This window comes from Eptesicus fuscus, chromosome 17 (assembly GCF_027574615.1).
Source record: "Eptesicus fuscus isolate TK198812 chromosome 17, DD_ASM_mEF_20220401, whole genome shotgun sequence".
Classification (NCBI taxonomy): domain Eukaryota; kingdom Metazoa; phylum Chordata; class Mammalia; order Chiroptera; family Vespertilionidae; genus Eptesicus; species Eptesicus fuscus.
The window spans coordinates 17283216-17302119 of record NC_072489.1 but is presented as its reverse complement, the minus strand read 5'-3'; the positions used below and the strand labels follow the sequence as shown (position 1 = coordinate 17302119).

Sequence of the window (18904 nt, the reverse complement as noted above, 5' to 3'; positions counted from 1 at the left end):
GGAAAAATGCTTCCGAAGACCACGGCGCTGCTGGATACCCTCCAGATGTGAGTCCCGAGCAGAGGACGCCTCCGTCGTCGGCTGGACCTGCACACGCAGCGGGTATGTCTGGCACCGCTCTCCCAACCTCTGGCTCGTCTCCTGCACCACGCGCCCGGCCTTCCTGGAGCTCCGCACCTTCGAGTTGACTGTGGCCCTTGCCTTGATGGTCCACAATTTTAAAAATTATATTGGATAGACTTTCGTCCTTTTAAAATGTGTCTTGTGGGTGGGTGACCCACAGCATGTGCATTTTAAGAAGATTCGGAAGGCCCTTCTAGCCAACCCCGGCCGGCCCTGGCTGTTGGCAGAGGGAGGGGCTGGGGTGCCACCCTCAGGCTGCCCAGCTCGGAGGCAGCTTTCACGGGCGGCTCCCTCTGGGGCTCCACCCCTGATGATGGTGCTGCTGCTGCTGCTGCTGCTGTGGGTGGTGGGGGAGCCGCCAGGGCCGAGCTGCAGGTCTGGGCTGGGGGTACCTGTTCTGAACCCCATGGACTCCAATGGGGGAGGGGTGATCATGGTTTCCAGGCTGGGTGGGGGAGTGGTCACCTTCAACCACAGGCAATGTGGGGCATGGAAGGCTCTTCAGCCCCCCCATCCGATGGCTGAGCGGCTCGCTGTAGGGCCGCAGCTCCTCCTCCTGACCCACGGTGAGCCAGGGGTGCTGCATGACCTCTTCCAGGGTCGATCTCTGGCTGGGATCGACAGTCAGTAACGTTTTTAGGAAATTTGAACCTTTTCTTGTCATGAAGGGGGGGACCTCGAACTGCCCGGCCAGGACCTGGTCCCTCATCTTGGCGAAGCTGTCCGCGTGGAAGGGCACCGTCCCGGTCAGGGTCCTGTACAGGGTCACCCCCAGGCTCCAGACGTCCGCTCTCCGGCCGTCGTACGGCTCCCGCTGCAGCAGCTCCGGGGCCATGTAGTGGAAGGTGCCGCAGAAGGTGCTCAGTTTGCAGTCGTCACTCACCCTCCGACTGAACCCGAAGTCGGCCAGCCTGACGGTCCGGGCCTCATCCAGCAGGATGTTGTCCGGCTTCAGGTCCCGGTGGGCGATGCCCCGCTGGTGGCAGTACCGGAGCGCCGACACCACCTGCCGGAACGCGGCGCGGGCTTGGCGCTCGCTCAGGGGGCCGTGGTTCTCCAGGTGTTCACGCAGGTCCCCTTCCCTCACGTGCTCCATAATCAGGTAAAGTTTGTCTGGGGTGGCAATCACCTCAAATAGTTCAGTGATATTTGGGTGATTTAAGCTCTGAAGACAATAGACTTCTCGATGATATCTAGGGAAGCCCTTCAGACTAATGGCTTTTCCAACCGCCTCTGTCCCGGTCAGCACGTGCCAGGCCAACGGCACCTTGGCACGGGCTCCCTGGCCAATGGGGTTCCGGAGAACGTAATCACCAATACAGCGCCCCTGGATGGCAGAGGGGGCTGCAAAGTCATTAGACATGGCAACTCCAAAATAACAAAACAAAAATAAATAACTAAAATAAAAACAAAAAGAAAAATAACACAAAAAGAAAACAAAATAAAAACAAAAAAATTAAATAAAAGAAAAATAACAAAATAAAAAAAACAAAGAAAATAAAAAGAAAAATTAAATTAAAAAATAAGAAAAAAAAAAAACAAACAAAAATGAAAAAAAAAAAAAAAAAAAGGCAAAAACAAACTAAGGAGTCCAAGTCCACAGGTCACCACAATCAGCTTCCTGGGCTATAACGGACAAAATCCTCGGCCCAGTCAGGGCCTTATTATAGGAGTGGTTTGCAATTTCATCACAATGGCACCTAATGAGGTCAGAGCAAGAAATTAAAAAGATTATTAAAAAAAAAAAGAAAATAGAGGGAACTTTTCAGCATATCAATACTAGCTGCCCACTCTGTTAATGTACAAATCTGGAATTGAATACAAACCAGGAAGTAGAAGCTGTGTATGTTTAATGAACAAACCTCCCTTTCTCACATCAGCCAGTCCATTAAAAGAATCAACAAAAACTTTGAACCCTATACCAATACCTACCTCTGAAAGAAGAGAATGTGGGAGGAGCAGACTTTGTAGTTATATATATAGTGAAAAGAGAACTGCTTTGAAAATCAGAAAACTTGGATTACAGTTCTGCCTTCACCACTAAATAGCTTTGTGGTAAATCAGTTACATGCTTAGACCTCAATGAAGTTACTGTGGACGGAGAGACTGAATTAGAGAACCTGTGAAGGCTTTTTCACGCCTAACTTTCTATGTTGCTTTTTTCCCATTGCAAACTGAATTGCCTTGGGGAGGAAGCAAAGCTGAATTAAAGAGTTTTATATTGAACTGCCTATCAAGAATGCTGAAGGAAAAAAAAAAGGTGCTGGTTTCCAGAGAGGCAGATAAGAGTGATTAAGAGGATAGGGACCGGAGTCCTTTATTCCTGGATTTGGGTAGTGAATCGGGACAAAATATTTCACCTCAATTTTCTCATCTGTAAATGAGGAATACTAATACCTATGTCATAATGTTAGTGGGAGGATTAAATGAGCTAATACATATCAAAGCACTTGGCGTACTGGCTGATACCTAGAAAGTCTTCAGTACTTGGCATTATTCATCCTAGCTCTGCTACTAAATTAATTCTTAATAGGCCAAGTCATTCACCTGTCTGGGTCTTCTTAAGTTTTTATTTTCTCCCAACCACTAAGACTAGATTATTTCCAAAGTGCTTTCTATTTCCATCTTTCAATCTCTATCTTTTTATTTTTTTTTATCCTCACCTGAAGTTATGATTTTGTTTTGTTTTTATGAGAGAGAGAGAGAGAGAGAGAGAGAGAGAGAGAGACCCCAACTGGGGATCGAACACAAAACTTAGGTATGTTCCTTGACCAGGAATTGAACCCACATCCCTTTTGGAGCACGGACAATGCTCCAACCAACGGAACCACCTGGCCTGGGCTCTATCTCTTTATGTTAGTAATAGAAACTTCTGTTTTAGAAATCTGGCCAGTTTTAGTAGCTCAATTATCCTTCTGATGTGCAGAGTAGTTCAAAGAAAGACCTACTCCCATTGTGTGGAAGGGTCATTGCTGGCTGGCTACCAGGATAAGAGTTGTACAATTTTAATTTCAAAACCATTGCTGCTGTAGCTCCATTCCCAGTAACAAGAGAACCTACGTCTTCAGGTGTCTGGGTTCCATGCCACAGGACAGTTTTAGAAGTCATTATTATTGCAATATTTGTAAAGTGCAGCCGCCACTTGGTCCTCCAAGACATTTGTCTCATTAGGCAATTAATCACATTCACCCATAGGTGACAATTTAATTAAATGTGAATATACTGCATGCCATGGATTTCTAGCATCATGTTTCTTATTGACAAGGAGCTCAGTACATTCAAAACCCCAAACTTGATCACAATAGTCCTTACATCCCATATTTGAGGGTCTGTGTCCTGGTTCACTCCTTGGTATCAATTCTGTATCAGTCAGAAGACAAAGACCATACCAGTCACTTGAACAGAGATAATTTAGTATAAATCATTATTGACTAGGTATAATGATGATAACTAAGTAACTGCAAAGGTAGAAAGAAAACTTGAATGAATCACTAGGTAGCAATTGCAGTAAACAGCTATAATCGCTAGGGCTGAGAAAACAAAGAAAAATTATTAATTTTTAAAACTTAGAGATAGGGCCCATATTAACAATTTTGTACATTAAATTGTCTCTGTTCAAGTAATTGGTGTGGTTTCTGTTTCCTGACTGTACTATGACTGATACAGTGGTTCTAAAGTATTAGAACTCATATCCCCACCAGCAACATTTGAGGGTTGAGATTGTTTAACATCCTTGCCAAAACTTGGTATTTTTCAACTTTTTCACTTTAACTATTTGGTAAGCTTAAAGTGCTTTTACTGCAGTGTGGTTTTTAATTTACGTTTTTTTTCCATGGGGAATGATGTCAAACATCTTTCCATTTGTTTACTGGTTATTTTTTTTTTAAAATATATTTTATTGATTTTTTACAGAGAGGAAGAGAGAGGGATAGAGAGTTAGAAACATCAATGAGAGAGAAACATCGATCAGCTGCCTCCTGCACAACCCCCACTGGGGATGTGCCCGCAACCAAGGTACATGCCCTTGACCGGAATCAAACCTGGGACCATTGAGTCCGCAGGCCGACGCTCTATCCACTGAGCCAAACCGGTTTCGGCTTTACTGGTTATTTTTTTAAAAAATAAATTTATTGGTGTGATATTGGTTAATTATATAGTTTTCAAGTGTACAATTCTATGATATATCATCTGTATATTGCATTGTGAGTTCCATCACTATATATTTCATTATTTTGTTCTCCTCTTTTGTGAGTATTCTGTTCAAGTCTTTTGCCCATTTTTCTATTGGGTTGCTGCCTTTTTCTTATTGATTTGTGAGAGTCCTTCGTATGTTTTGGACTTGAGTTCAAAACATACAGCTCTCTGTCAATATGTCCAGGCAGCCTTACTAGTTCAGATGTGCTTCCTTTGATTAAATGGCCCTAGGAACTAAATTACCATGTTGTTCTTATTGCAGGACTTCAACAAACCTAAGCGTAATGGAGATACTATAATTTTCTGGATTATGAGAAGATAAGAATATGTATTTTATCCATGCATTTATTCATTCATTTTACAAATCTCTTTGAACACATGTTTATTAAGCATTAATTATGTGCTAGGAACTATACCAAGTATGTATTTGTATACAATACTTCCTCCTAAAGTATTAGAACTCATCTTGAGAACTTTACAAATATCATCATTGTGATACATTAATAAATTTGCAATAGATTAAAAAAAATCTTCAGGAACCCAGAATATTTTTGAAGAACTAACAACTCATACCCACTAACTATCTGAGCCCATGAATATCAGTTATCTCGAAAAGTCTTGTGCAATTGTTTAAAATGCCTTCTAATTTTATGAAGACTCATGATTATATTCATTCTTTTTTAAAAAATAAATCTTTATTGTTCAGATTATTACAGGTGTTCCTCTTTCCCCCCCACCATAGTTCCCCTCCACCTGATTCCCCACCCCGCCCCATGCCCTTACCCCCGCCACTGTCTTCATCCATAGGTGTAAGACTTTTGTCCAATCTCTTCCCACACCCCTCAGACCCCCTTTCCTCTGAGAATTGTCAGTCCACTCCCTTTCTATGTCCCTGATTCCATTATATTCACCAGTCCATTCTGTTCTTCAGACTTTTTATTCACTTGATTTTTAGATTCACTTGTTGGTAGGTATGTATTTGATGTCTTTTTGTTGTTCATAATTTTTATCTTTACCTTTTTCTTCTTCTTTCTCTTCTTAAAGAATACCCTTCAGCATTTCATGTAATCCTGGTTTGGTGGTGATGAACTCCTTTAGCTTTTCTTGTCTGTGAAGCTGTTTATCTGACCTTCAATTCTGAATGATAGCTTTGCTGGGTAGAGTAATCTTGGTTGCAGGTTCTTGCTATTCATCACTTTGAATATTTCTTGCACTCCCTTTTGGCCTGCATAGTTTCTGTTGAGAAATCAGCTGACAGTCGTATGGGTACTCCCTTGTAGGTAACTAACTGTTTTTCTCTTGCTGCTTTCAAGATTCTCTCTTTGTCTTTTGCCCTTGGCATTTTAATTATGATGTGTCTTGGTGTGGTCCTCTTTGGATTCCTCTTGTTTGGGGTTCTGTGTGCTTCCTGAACTTGTAAGTCTATTTCTTTGACCAGGTAGGGAAAGTTTTCTGTCATTTCTTCTAATAGGTTTTCAATATTTTGCTGTCTCTCTCTTCTTCTGGCACCCCAAAAATTCAGATGTTGGTACGCTTAAAGTTGTCTCAGAGGCTCCTTACATTATCTTCATATTTTTGGATCCCTTTTTCTTTTTGTTTTTCTGGTTGGGTGTTTTTTGTTTCCTCATATTTCAGATCTTTGGTTTGATTCTTGGGGTACGTTGATCTACAGTTGAGTTTCTGTATATTCTTTATTTCAGACAGTGTATGCTTAATTTATGACTGGTCCTTTTCCATTTTTTTGGCATTCTCATTAAGGTCCTTGAAGGTCTCATCAAGTTTCTCAGCGGTTTTTAGAAGATTCTTGAGTAACCTTAGAAATGTGGTTTTGAACTCTATGTCATCCCGTAGTTTGCTTTCCTCCATTTCTTTCATTCATGACATGTTTCTGTGTTTCCGCATTTTGGCTGCTTCCCTGTGTTGATGGAGCGGTTTTATGTGGTAGGTGACCTATAGGGGCCAGTAGCTCAGCCTTTCCAATCACCTGAGGTGGACGGTCTTGGTACACCCCTTTGTGGGCTGATTGCAAAGTCTTGGTGTAGTTAAGCCTTGATTGCTGTTGGTACACTGGGAGGAATTGTCCTCTAGGCCAATTGGCTGTGGGGACCTGCTGTGTTTATAATGAAAGAACTGCTGCACTGGAGACACACTTATGGTGCAGGACTTGTTTCAGTGGGGTTTTGGTGCTCATTGAGTCTTCCTCTTGAATGTGTCACTTATGGATGTGAGGAGTTGCAATCTGTGTCTCACACTGACCACTAGGTACACTGGCTTCTGGATCTCCAATGGGGTTCAGGTCAGCTACTGTCTGAGGCCACCCTGCAGGAGCTACAGCAAGAACTACAGTCCTCTCCTCCCTGCTTGGGATTTGTAGATTATGGAGCTATCTGAACTGGTTTGCAAGTTTGCTAGGTTAAGCAGTGTTAGTGAAGGCCATTCATATGCAAAAGCCGCTGCTTGGAGCTTGGGTAAGTTTGTAGGTTGTGCGGGGCGGGGTCTCAGGGCGTCACTAGGCTAGGGCGTGGCAAACAGCAATGGCTGGCAGCCAGCCGTCCCAAGCCTCTGACCACATCCCCGCGTCTCACGCCCCAGCGCAGCCAACAATTATTCCTCCGCGCAGCTCTGCAAGCAAGCCACCCTCACTTTCCGACCCGATGGCAGACAGTCCAGCTTCTCCCCGTAGGAGTTTGGGTCCTGTGTGTCTCCCCAGAAACTGGATTTCAGAGAAATCGGGAGCTTGTCTCCCTTCGGGTTGAAGCAAGCAATGCCCGCAGCCAGCCAGGATCCGCCGCCAGCCCGTATCGCGTGCACCCCTGTACCTCAGCTTTTCAGCATTTGTGCACTGAATGCTCTTTTCTATTTCTGTCTAGTTGTAGAACTTCCACTCAGCCTGCCCTCCCGTGGCTCTGGGTGATAGACGTTTTGTCTTTTAGTTGTAGTTTTGAAATTGTTGTGCACGGCTTCAGTTTAGGTGTTTACATACGCTGCCATCTTGGGTTCTCTATTCATTCTTTCATTTACTCAAATCAAGTATTAGTTAAGCACATATTATAGAAACATATTAAATGTAAACTAATTTCTTAGGTCTTCCTTTCTTCTGTAGTCTTATCCTGGGTGGTACCATCTATTCCTATGGCTTCAGTTACCAACTAGCTATATGCTGATGACCCCCACATATGTTGAGAAGCCCAAAGTCCTTCATGAGTCTCAGAGTCAAATAACCAATTGTTGATGAATACTGTCACTTGGATGTCTCAAGGCACCTGACTACAACATTTTTAAACCTGAATTCATCTTCCCCCAACAAATATTTCTTTCTGTTTTCTTTTCCCCCCCAGTATATGGCATCAATATCCACCCAGTTACCAAAATGAGAAACGTAGAAATTTCTCTTGTTACCTTTCTCTTCTTCATTCCCACCCCCTAATATTTTATCAATTACCAGTACCTTTTGATTCAACTTATATGGCATCTCTCTTAAGTTAGTATATTTTTTCCCATGGCCAATACTATAAACCATACCACTGGCATTTCTTGCCTAGATCTCCTAATGTGTTTCTGTCTTTAGTCTTTCTAGTCTCTAATCTATTCTCTAATCTCCCCCTTTTAAAAAATCCTTCAAGACTTACCTTTCTTCTTTGGTTAACCCTTTGCACTCGCTTGCTTTTTTCTCGATTCCTTTATTCTAATGCTAACCGTGTTGAGTCACACTTGACATCCGAGTGCAAAAGGTTAAAAACCAAATACCTTAATATAGTTTATATGATCCTGCTCCTTTTGTCCCTTGGGCAGCACATCTCACTACTCTCTCTTTGGGATTTACTCCTACTAATTATACAAGTCTCCCTAAATATTACTTCCTCTGATCCTCAATATTGCATTAGATGCCCTCCTACAATAATCTTCCATGTCCCTTATCTCTCATCATTATATGGTAAACTCTAGGAGGCCAGAGCTTTTACTTTGTTTGCTGTAGTAACTCAACCAACAAATCACATTATTTATTGAAATAATGAATGAATTTCTTGGAACTCAGGATAGTCATTATTACAGTTACACAAGAAATTTGCCCTGTCCGGTTTGGCTCAGTGGATAGAGTGTTGGCCTGTGAACTGAAAGGTCCTGGGTTCGATTCTGGTCAAGGGCACATGCCCAGGTTGTGGGCTTGATCCCCAGTGGGGAGCATGCAGGAGGCAGCCAATCAGTGATTCTCTCTCATCATTGATGTTTCTATCTCTCTCTCCCTCCCTCTCTGAAATCAATAAAAATATATTAAAAAAGAATAAATTCTATTGTATTTAAGAAATAGTTCATATCCTTTAATATTAGGAGATATCTGGGTGCAATGTAGTTATTAAAAATAAACATACTTTGAATTTTGTGTAAGCCCAATTTCATCTTATTTATGCTGATGCTTGTAGAAAGCTATTGTTTGTCATGAGCATGTGTTAAAAATTTATCTGCCAAGATGGAACAAAATTTAAGAATTATGACCCTAAGGGATGCATTCCAGAAATGACTGACTAGATTTTAGTTTTCAAGATTGGCCTCCTTACTATTAACCTATATGTAAAATTTAATTTAACAATCCCAGTAGTATTTCTGGGAGAAGGACCCATGTTGGCAATCAGGAGGTTATTTGTCTATGTTTATATTTTTTCACAAAACTGATAAGAAAGCAGCAAAGGCCAATTTTAAAAGAATCATGAAATATTTATAATCTTTCTCAAATCCTCTTAAATGAGTACTACATTATTTGAATTAATAATGATATTTGTAAATTAACTCAGGATTCTGAGTTAGGACCATTTCAACATGCTATCCTGGTTTATAATTTTTTTGTAGTAAGTGAAATTTCCCTCTTCTTGATAATAATCATGTTTTGATTGAATAGATAATAGGTCTAATTGCTACAGGGTCTTAAAGTTGTAGCATTTATAGATATCTATATATGTCTATAACAAATCCATTAAATGAGTTATTCACTCTAATATTGGATAAACCAATGGCCCCTATTTCAGTCTAATACATAAATTTTAGCAAAGTAAGACATGTAGAAAGGAACACAATGTCGTCTTAGAATTCTCTGAGACTGAAATTTTGTTTATACTCTAGGCCAGTGGTCGGCAAACTCATTAGTCAACAGAGCCAAATATCAACAATACAACGATTGCAATTTCTTTTGAGAGCCAAATTTTTTAAACTTAAACTTCTTCTAATGCCACTTTTTCAAAATAGACTTGCCCAGGCCGTGGTATTTTGTGGAAGAGCCACACTCAAGGGGCCAAAGAGCCGCATGTGGCTCATGAGCCGCAGTTTGCCGACCACGGCTCTAGGCGATAAAATAGTTTGAAACTATTTAAATAGAATTGTACCCTATTACACATTGACAGCAAAAAACTACATTTTTTCATATGTATTCTTAGTAATGTTATTGGGTATGGTAGATTATGACACTAGTCATATGTTTTAAAAATTTATGTTATATTGATGCTCCAAGATAATTCAAGGGATCTTTCAGTAATTATTTTGAATGATACATTAATGTTGGACTGCAAAGTTATGGGAAGAACTGGTCCAATTTCATGGTTAGGATAGATAAATGAGCATTTTAGAAAAAGAAAAACATTGTACATAAAATGTAAATTTTGGAAAAATTTCTCCTAGCATATATTGCTTGGCACATAATAGGCATTTAACATATTTTTTCTTGACTGACTAACTGAATAAATAAGTAAATTATACTCATCCAGGTCTTATACCCTACTCTTTTTTTTAAAAAAAAATATTTTTTTATTGATTTCAGAGAGGAAAGGAGAGGGAGAGAGAGATAGAAACAATGATGAAAGAGAACCATTGACTGGCTGCCTCCTGCATGCCCTTCACTGGGGACTGAGCCTATAACCGGACATGTGCCCTGACTGGAATCGAACTGTAACCTCCCGGTTCAGGTCGACACTCAACCACTGAGCCATGCAGGCTGGGCCTTATCCCCTACTCTTATCCCAACTCTCAATTAATAGTAATTATTTTCTGAGTCTTCACCCAAATTTTAGATAATTTTGTTCCTAAGTTTTGGCAACTGCATTGGCTTTTAAAAGGCCTAATTAAGAAAGATTTGTTTGGTGTTCTGAACACACAATACAATATGCAGATGAGATATTATAGACTTGTACACATGAAACCTATAGAATTTTATTAACCAACTAGTAGCCCGTTTGCACGAAGATTCGTGCAATAGACCTTCATTCACCTGGCTGCCTGCACCAGTTTTCTGCCGGCACCGGGGACCCAGGCCTTGGCTGTGGCCACTGCCTTCTACCTTCTTTCAGGGTCCCGGCTTGGCCCTGGGCGGTGGCCTTGGGCTCGGCTGCACCCAGCGTCCCTGCTACCCTATCTCAGGAGCGAGCCGACCACCCAGGTCGGCTCGCTCCTGCAATTGGAGCAGGCACCCCGCTGGCGCCCAAGGCCCGGAAAGCCCCGGGCGGCTTTCCGGGCCTTGGGCTCCTCCGTATCCCAGCTTCCCTGCAACGGTTTCCTGGTGGGCGTGGTTGATGGGCGTGGCTTGGTTGGTGGGCGTGGCTTGGGTGTAGCGAAGGTGCGGTCAATTTGCATATTTGTCTATTATAAGGTAAGATGTCATCCAAAAAAATTCATTTAAAATGAAAGATTTGTTAATGATTATTACCTCTGAATAATTTTCTTCCTTTTTTTCACTCTTATAAGCTATCTACACTTTTCAAGACTCATGCTGCCTTTTATTCTTTAGGCTAGTTTTTATTTAAGAGAACAAAACTCTGTTTCCCTCTGCTTTTTAATAAATGTGACCCTTTCTGTCATCCTTTCCTTGATCCTTTCCAAATCAGCAGTGTTGCTATAAGTGAGGGCTGAGAGAAAACATGCCAAGTGCGATGGCTAAATTTAAAGAGAAGCATTTGCACCTGTTGTTAACTGGCAATGACCAGTCACACCCGGTTTCTTCCACCCTCTGCTTTTCACCAAGTGAACCCATAGCCCACTCTTTATCTGTGCCTGTATAAGTAAATACTGATGATTATATACATCATAACAAAATGAGAACAAATATAGCGTTAGACACTAAGTGAGTTCAGTTTCAAAGAAGCTGAAATTTATGCAATGTTGTATAAAAGAGGCAATCCAAGAAGTACTTGTCATCATCCAAATTTAGCTTAAATTAATTTGCCAGATCGGCAACTCTAACCCGAAGGAGCTCTGTAGGAGAAAGATAGTAACATAAATAATTTTGATAGGAAATACACATAAAAGGTAAAAGAAGAAGGGGACAGTGACCCAGGCAGCCAGATTAATCTAATCAAGCAGGTCTGATAATAAAGGGGTGTGGTTGACCTCATTGTAAGATCTGCTCACATCAAGTACCAAAGTACGATGATAGGAAGTCAAACAGCAGCCCTGGCTGGTGTGGCTCAGTTGGTTGGAGCGTCATCCTGTACACCAAAAGGTGGTGGTGGGTTTGATTCTGGGTCAGGGCACATGCCCAGATTTTGGGTTCGGTCCCCAGTTGATGTCTTACTCTCACATGGATGTTTTGGATGAGCCACATACTAGTATATGACTACCTAAAAAAAGTCAAACAACAAATGATGAGAGTTTAATTTTACCTGGACATTCACTCTCAGAGAAGGCCAAGCTGGTCTTCAGAAGAGTAGAACAGATGCTTATAGGAACAGTAAGAGCAAAGAGTTGGAGGTAGGAAGGTCAGGGCATGTTCAGGGTATGGGTAATAAATACCTGGAGAGTGCTGAGAGAGGGGAGCAATGCACTGATTTAACAGTTCGTTATAATTCAGCCTTCTCAGAGAAGGTTGTTATGATTTGGGGGGCACTTTTGATTACTCTGGAATGGATGGTGTTGGGTTCCATAAGAGTGTGCTGGATTTCTATGCACTTAGGAGGTGTGGTTTATTTGAGTACAAAATTAGTGTCCTGCCCCTTTGAATCACTGTGGATAGGAACAAAAGACTTCCTGACTCCAAAGGTCTAGTAAACAGCAACGGCCATAGGAGGCCACAGGCAGACCCAACACAAAAAGGACAGCATTCAAGTTTGCTGCCAACCTTTCTGATCCTGAGGAACAGGGACAAGGACAGTCCTATTTGAACAAGCCCTGCCCTTCTCAACTCACTGTTTTACTGGTGTTGTGTTCTAGACAGAACAAACGTGCAGATTGGATATTCCTGACCTAAAAGAATGTTAGATTGCAGGGTCACTGAGGTATAAAATGAATATGGAGTTGGTCATCCTTTGGAGGCCAGGGCATGAGACTCTTGTCACACAAACATGTTAAGAGGGAGTGTATAAATATATCTGGTAAATTATGTGTGTAAAGTATGTAAAGGATCCAGGAGAGAAACAAAATGAGGAAGAAAAAAAATGTGTGTGTGTGTGTGTGCGCGCGCGCGGGCATGGCTTAATGAAGTGAGACTAGAAATAGGTATATATAGGAAAAGATATGTTAAGAGTAGTTGAACCCTTCTCAGCTGCATTTACTAGAAATATTCATGATCCACAGAAGCTGACAGGAAGATGACATAAAAGATCACAGACACTAGGAAGTCATGGGAATGTAAGTGGTAGTGTTGGGGAGATAATTACAGATGAGTAGGTGTAGAGAAATAGGAATAATGACATCTGGAAAAATAGTGAAGGCAAGTAGCTAGAAAACAGATGTAGGCTGAAGTTTATGATAAATATTTGAAGGCTAAACCCTTACTCTTGCTTTGCTTCTTCATATACTTTTTTTCTGATCTTTAAGAATTGCTGATCTGACTTGGATAATAAGTCACTATCAGTGAACCATAACCTTTAAGCAGACCCCTTTCATGATTTCTTGCTCATGTCAATGAACTGTGTACATCACCTAACCTGGTTATTCTGGAATTCTTAGGCATATACTCCACTGAGTTGAGTCATAATTGGGAGCTGACTTCAATGTATATTTTAGTAGGGAACCTAGTTAGGTTTTCATGCTTCAGGAAATCTGTTCTGATTAGTTGTAGCTGAAAAAAAAGATCAACCTGTTTTAAGGATTGGCACAGAAAACAAGTCTTTAGCCATGTAGATTCAGTGACTACGTTTTTACAATTATAAAAATAGCATGCAGGTGGGGAAAAGTTAAACCATTAAAAAAGGCAGCTATCCCTTAAAATTCACCAGTCAATGTGTTTTTTATTTATTCTTCCAGAAATCACTATCTATCCATCTAAATTATATATTTATATATAAAACTTTTAAAAGTATTATTACTCTCTTAAAAAGTAGAGATGGGAGAATCCAGAAATTGACCCAAAACACTATGCTCAATTAATATTTGACAAAGGAGGCAAGAGCATACAATGGAGTCAAGACAGTCTCTTCAATAAATGGCATTGGATAAATTGGACAGATACCTGCAAAAAAGTGAAACTAGACCACCAACTTATACCACACACAAAAATAAACTCAAAATGGATAAAGGACTTAAAAGGGAAACCATAAACATTTTAGAGGAATCCACAGGCAGCAAAATCTCAGATATATGCTGAAGCAATATCAGCTCCTAGGGCAATGGAAACGAAAGAGAAAATAAACAAATGGGACTACATCAAAATAAAAAGCTTCTGCACAGCAAAAGAAACCATCAACAAAACAACAAGCCCACTGCATGGGAGAACATATTTGCCAATGTTATCACCGATAAGGGTTTAAACTCCTACATTTATAGGGAACTCATACAACTTAACAAAAGGAAGATAAACAACCCAATCAAAAAATGGGCAACGAACCTTAACGGGTTTGGCTCAGTGGATAGAGCGTCGGCCTGTGGACTCAGGGTCCCAGGTTCCATTCCGGTCAAGGGCATGTACCTTGGTTGCGGGCACATACCCAGTGGGGAGTGTGCAGGAGGCAGCTGATCGATGTTTCTCTCTCATCGATGTTTCTAACTCTCTATCCCTCTCCCTTCCTCTCTGTAAAAAATCAATAAAAAAATATTTTTAAAAAATGGGCAACGGACTTAAATAGATACTTTTTGAAAGAAAACATAAGGAAGGCCAAGAGACATATGAAAACATGCTCAAAGTCACTAATCATCTGATAGATGAAAATCAAAACAACAATGAGGTACCATCTCACACCTGTCAGAATAGCTATCATCAACAAATCAACAAATGACAAGTACTGGTGAGGATGCGGAGAAAAAGGAACCCTCGTGCACTGCTGGTGGGAATGCAGACTGGTGCAGCCACTGTGGAGAACAGTATGGAGTTTCCTCAAAAAACTAAAAATGGAACTCCCATTTGACCTAGTGATCCCACATCTAGGAATATATCCCAATAAACTAGAAACACCAATCAGAAGGATATATGCTCCCATATGTTCATAGCAGCACAATTTACCATAGCTAAGATTTGGAAACAGCCTAAGTGCCCATCAGCAGATGAGTGGATTAGAAAACTGTGGTACACGTACACAATGGAATACTATGCTGCTATAAAAAGGAAGGAACTCCTACCATTTGCAACAGCATGGATGGACCTGGAGAGCATTATACTAAGTGAAATAAGTCAGTCAGAGAAAGATAAATATCACATAATCTCACTTATTTGTGGAATATAATGAACAACATAAAATGCTGAACAAAAACAGATTCAGAGACAGAGAAGCATTGATCAGGTTGTCAAACCTCAGAGGGAAGGTATGGGAGGGTAGGGGTAAGGGGGAGAGATCAACAGAAGGACTTGTGTGCATGCATATAAACATAACCAATGGACACAGACACCAGGGCGGGGGTGAGGGCATGAGCAGGGGGAGTGGGCAGGCAATGGGGGGATAAAGACACATATGTAATACCTTAATCAATAAAGAAAAAAAAGTAGAGATGGGATAATTCTTTTTTGTTTTTCAATTACAGTTTGCATACAATATGATCTTAGTTTCAGGTGTACAACATAGTGACTAGACATTATATAACTTAAGTGATCAAGTCAATATGTCTAGTACCAATCTGACACCATACACAGTTATTACAATATTTGACAATTCATTTAAAAATTATTGCATACATTCGGTTACAGGGTTATTCTCTAATTTAACCAATTCCTTATTGGAAGATATTTAAGTTTTCTTCAACATTTTATTTCAAAAGTTCTGATATTTTAAAGTTTTTTTTTTCTGGTTGCTTTACCATCCCTTATAAATTTTATATCTCTAGAGGATCAGCACAGTGTCTGACATAGCAGGTAGTTGATAAATATTAATTCCTTTCCCTTCATATATATATATATTTAAAGGTATGAGGATGATTTTCTGTTGTGCTACCTACACTTTCTCCTTCTGGGGCCTGGTCAACCAGCCAATGTGAGATATGTCCTTTGCATATATGGAAAAGGTCTTCTTTATGAAGAGACAATTGACACTTGTTTAGATTAGTTTCTAGCCCTGGATTATTATAACTCAGTTTAGTCAATGGATCCTCAAATTACACAGTTTACCTGTGGTGCATCAGTGGTTTCATCTTTGTAGATAAAAGATGGCACATTTTGGTAAATAAATAAGAAGAAGGTTTTGGCCATCCCTCCAGTTTCAGGTTTATGCACTTAAAAATCACACCCCTATTATTGTGGTCATTGTGCAAATGTGCAGAACGAAATCTCAGTACTGCAGGACGCACGTCTAATTTTTATACTTGAAAAATAGAGAAAACAGCAATTCCAATAGAACTTCTCAAGGTGTAAGATGGAGATGAAGGGCACAATCCTGATTCATAGACATATTCGAGGAAGGCACAGGCAATAGAAACAAAACTAAAATCCATGGTAATCCTAGTAAGAAGGTGTGAAGGGAAGAGAGAGAAGAGGAAATGGCACTGGCACAGCATGGATAGCACCTAACATGCAGATGAGATAAATATAGATGGGTGGAAAACAGCTGTAAGTGGTTTCAGGAAGGTCAAAGATTTCCAGCTAAGGGGGTTAGTGTGTGCAGCTGTCAAATGGGGGGCTCATCTCATTCTTAAGCTCTCAGGTTTCACTGTTGGGCCATAAATGCCTTTTGGGTGAGTGGCTTGATAGTCTCATCCTAACCAGCCAATCATTTTACGGTCCTGTCCTGGAGTGGGGTGGAAGGATTAAGCTAACCAGTATTTATCAACTCTTGGTCAAAAAAGTACCATTTCAGTCAAGCTTTAAAGAATATTATTAGAACAAGTGATAGAATAAAATTGTGTTTGCGTGTTTTTGTTGTTTGTTTCTTTATCACCTAAGGCTACCCTTCAAAAGTGTTTTCAAAATTAAGAATAATACTTTTATTTGCTTACCAAACTGTTTTCTTGCTCCATATTTTAAAAATAGGTGTGAGAATTAACCAGCTCATAATAAAAACAGACAGTAAGGAAAAATTATCTTCTAAGGAGATTCAGGAACCCCAAATCTTATTTTTTTTTACAGTCTTTAATGAGCTCTCAGGATGACCTTGTTTCTTGTGGAAAGAAGTATTTTTCAAGAGAAAGTAATCAATGTTATTCCAAAGCATTTTCTAATGCCCACTTTCACTAAACTTTGAAAATTCATTAAAATAACCTTTGTATGATTTTATTAATTATCAACATGTTCTGTTTCTATAGTTTAATACTGGCAAGTGCACAAAAGGTCAAAGATGGTAAGAAAATAGTAGTGCTTCTGGAGAGTGTAAGAATATCAATATAAAGGTGCTAAAAATGAATTGAGTATTTAAAATATATACAGGTCTGTTAATTCATTCCAATGGCATGTACTCATTCTGGGACTTTGATATCATAATCATTCTACCTCTCCTATACTATGTTACTTATCTCAGTCATTAGATCACCCTATGATGTAGGGTTAATTTCAGCATATCCAAATGCCATCAGTTATGAATAATAATTCTAGGCATGTTGTTGAGAGTTCCAAGCATGCCTAGTTAATTATTATTAATTTGGTGCCTATTTTGGCGACTTAGAACACTCACAGAGTACAAAGCTTTGCACAAATGTCTATTTTCCCAATTACCCTTATCACAGCTCTATCCTTGGTGTAGATTAGCCAAATCGAATATGCCATCTCTGTTGCTGCTCTTCTGAGGGGCTCGAGTGACAATTACCAGTTCCCTAGAATTTGCCCGTAATTGACTAGGTCCCACAATAGGTAACTCTGGAAGTGACAGGCAGCCTCAAGTGTGCTTCTCCCGCCTGTCGATTGGACCTCGCAGGAAGCCCCGCCTCATCAACTCAGTCAAGGGCTGCAGTTGGTCCGGCTCCGGTGAATGGCGGGCCTTAGCTCCGCCCCGGCCGTCCGCTGCGCTGCCTGGGTCGGCGCCGTTTCCAGTTGAGAGATGGCGGCCGCCGCAGGTAGATCGCTCCTGCTGTTCCTCTCCTCCCGAGGCGGCGGCGCGGGCGCCGGCGGCTGCGGAGCGCTGACAGCCGGCTGCTTCCCCGGGCTGGGCGTCAGCCGCCACCGGCAGCAGCAGCACCACCGGACGGTGAGTGAGCGCGCCCGGCGGCTCCGGGGAGGGCGGGGCGGCGCTGGTGTGTGGGAGCTGCCGGTAGGCAGGCCGCCCGGGCAGCGGGCGAGTTCCCTCAACTCGCGGCCGCTCCCGGGGTTGCCGGGCACCGAGGGGCCGCTGTGCCCTTCAGGCGCCTGCGGCGGCGACCAGGAAGGGAGGGCGAGCGGAGGAAGCCGAGAGGACGAGGAGGAGGGGCGACGGCGGGGATGTTCCCGCAGGACCGGGGACACCAGGGCGGGGAAGGCAGGGACTTGAACCTCTCGCTGACCCGCCCCCGGCCTCGGTCCCTCCCTCCGGCTTTCTTCACCGCCCTGCCCCGCTGCTCCCGCCCGGAGCCCTGGGCAAGTTGTCCCCTGGCCCCCTGCGCGGGCGGGTTTGGGCGTCCCGAGTTGCCGCGGCTGCCTGTGTGTGTGTCAGGAGAGGGGCAGCGCCTGCTTCTGGGAACTGTCCCCGGAGGGCGCCCGGGACCCGCGGGGCCGCTCCCCGGGCCTCTCCCGGCCCTTCGGGGATGGGCAAGAAGGAAGATCAAACTTTATCCCTCTCGGCGACTTCCTGCGTGCGTGGGCGCGGGGAGCGGCGCCCTTGCGAGGGATGCTGCATTGCTTCAGGAGGCAGGCTGCATCCCCAGCCCTTCAAGGTCCCCGGGGGTCCCTTCGGAGGGCCGGGCGATAAACTTGCTCCGGGTGCCTGAAGGAGCAGGGTGGGCAGCAGGCAGAGGGACGCGAAGATGACAAGTTATTCAGGGAGTCGGATTTGGTGGTTGTCTTAGTTATTGCTGGTTTTCATTGGCTGGCAAGGATCGGGGAGTTTATGTCTGAACAGTTGTGTGTGTGTGTGCGTGCGTGCGTGTGTGTGTGTGTGTGTGTGTGTGTGTGATTTTTTTCAATTGCAAGTGATCCACTTGCCATGGAGTTCTAGACCTGACAAGTCTGCAGGTTCTCTTCCCTTGCACTTCCCAGACCCATATGTGTTGGTCTCTGGCCAACTCAGAAAGAGTGCAGGTTTCATGTCCTGGGGCTGAGTCCTGTAGTGTGTTCATGAGAGAATCA

General features: G+C 42.2%; 2 protein-coding genes across 3 annotated transcripts in view; one reads left to right on the top strand and one right to left on the bottom strand.

The window, feature by feature from the left end:
- Positions 1–400: 400 nt before the first annotated feature.
- LOC129152093 (serine/threonine-protein kinase MARK2-like) lies at positions 401–1486 on the bottom strand. The gene has a single exon (XM_054729343.1). It carries the CDS (start codon positions 1484–1486, stop codon positions 401–403), a length of 1086 nt encoding a protein of 361 aa, XP_054585318.1.
- Positions 1487–17652: 16166 nt separating this feature from the next.
- MCU (mitochondrial calcium uniporter) overlaps positions 17653–18904 on the top strand; it is a 190186-nt gene continuing 188934 nt past the window's right edge. For both annotated transcript variants that reach the window (XM_054728754.1, XM_008145398.3), the window contains exon 1: positions 17653–17831. In XM_054728754.1, the coding sequence (XP_054584729.1) occupies positions 17685–17831 (147 nt within the window). In that variant the 5' untranslated portion in view covers positions 17653–17684. The remainder of the gene's footprint in view (positions 17832–18904) is intronic.

Excerpts from the sequence above, each read along its gene's own strand:
- LOC129152093 (XM_054729343.1), bottom strand. The coding sequence starts at position 1,486 with ATGTCTAATGACTTTGCAGCCCCCTCTGCCATCCAGGGGCGCTGTATT.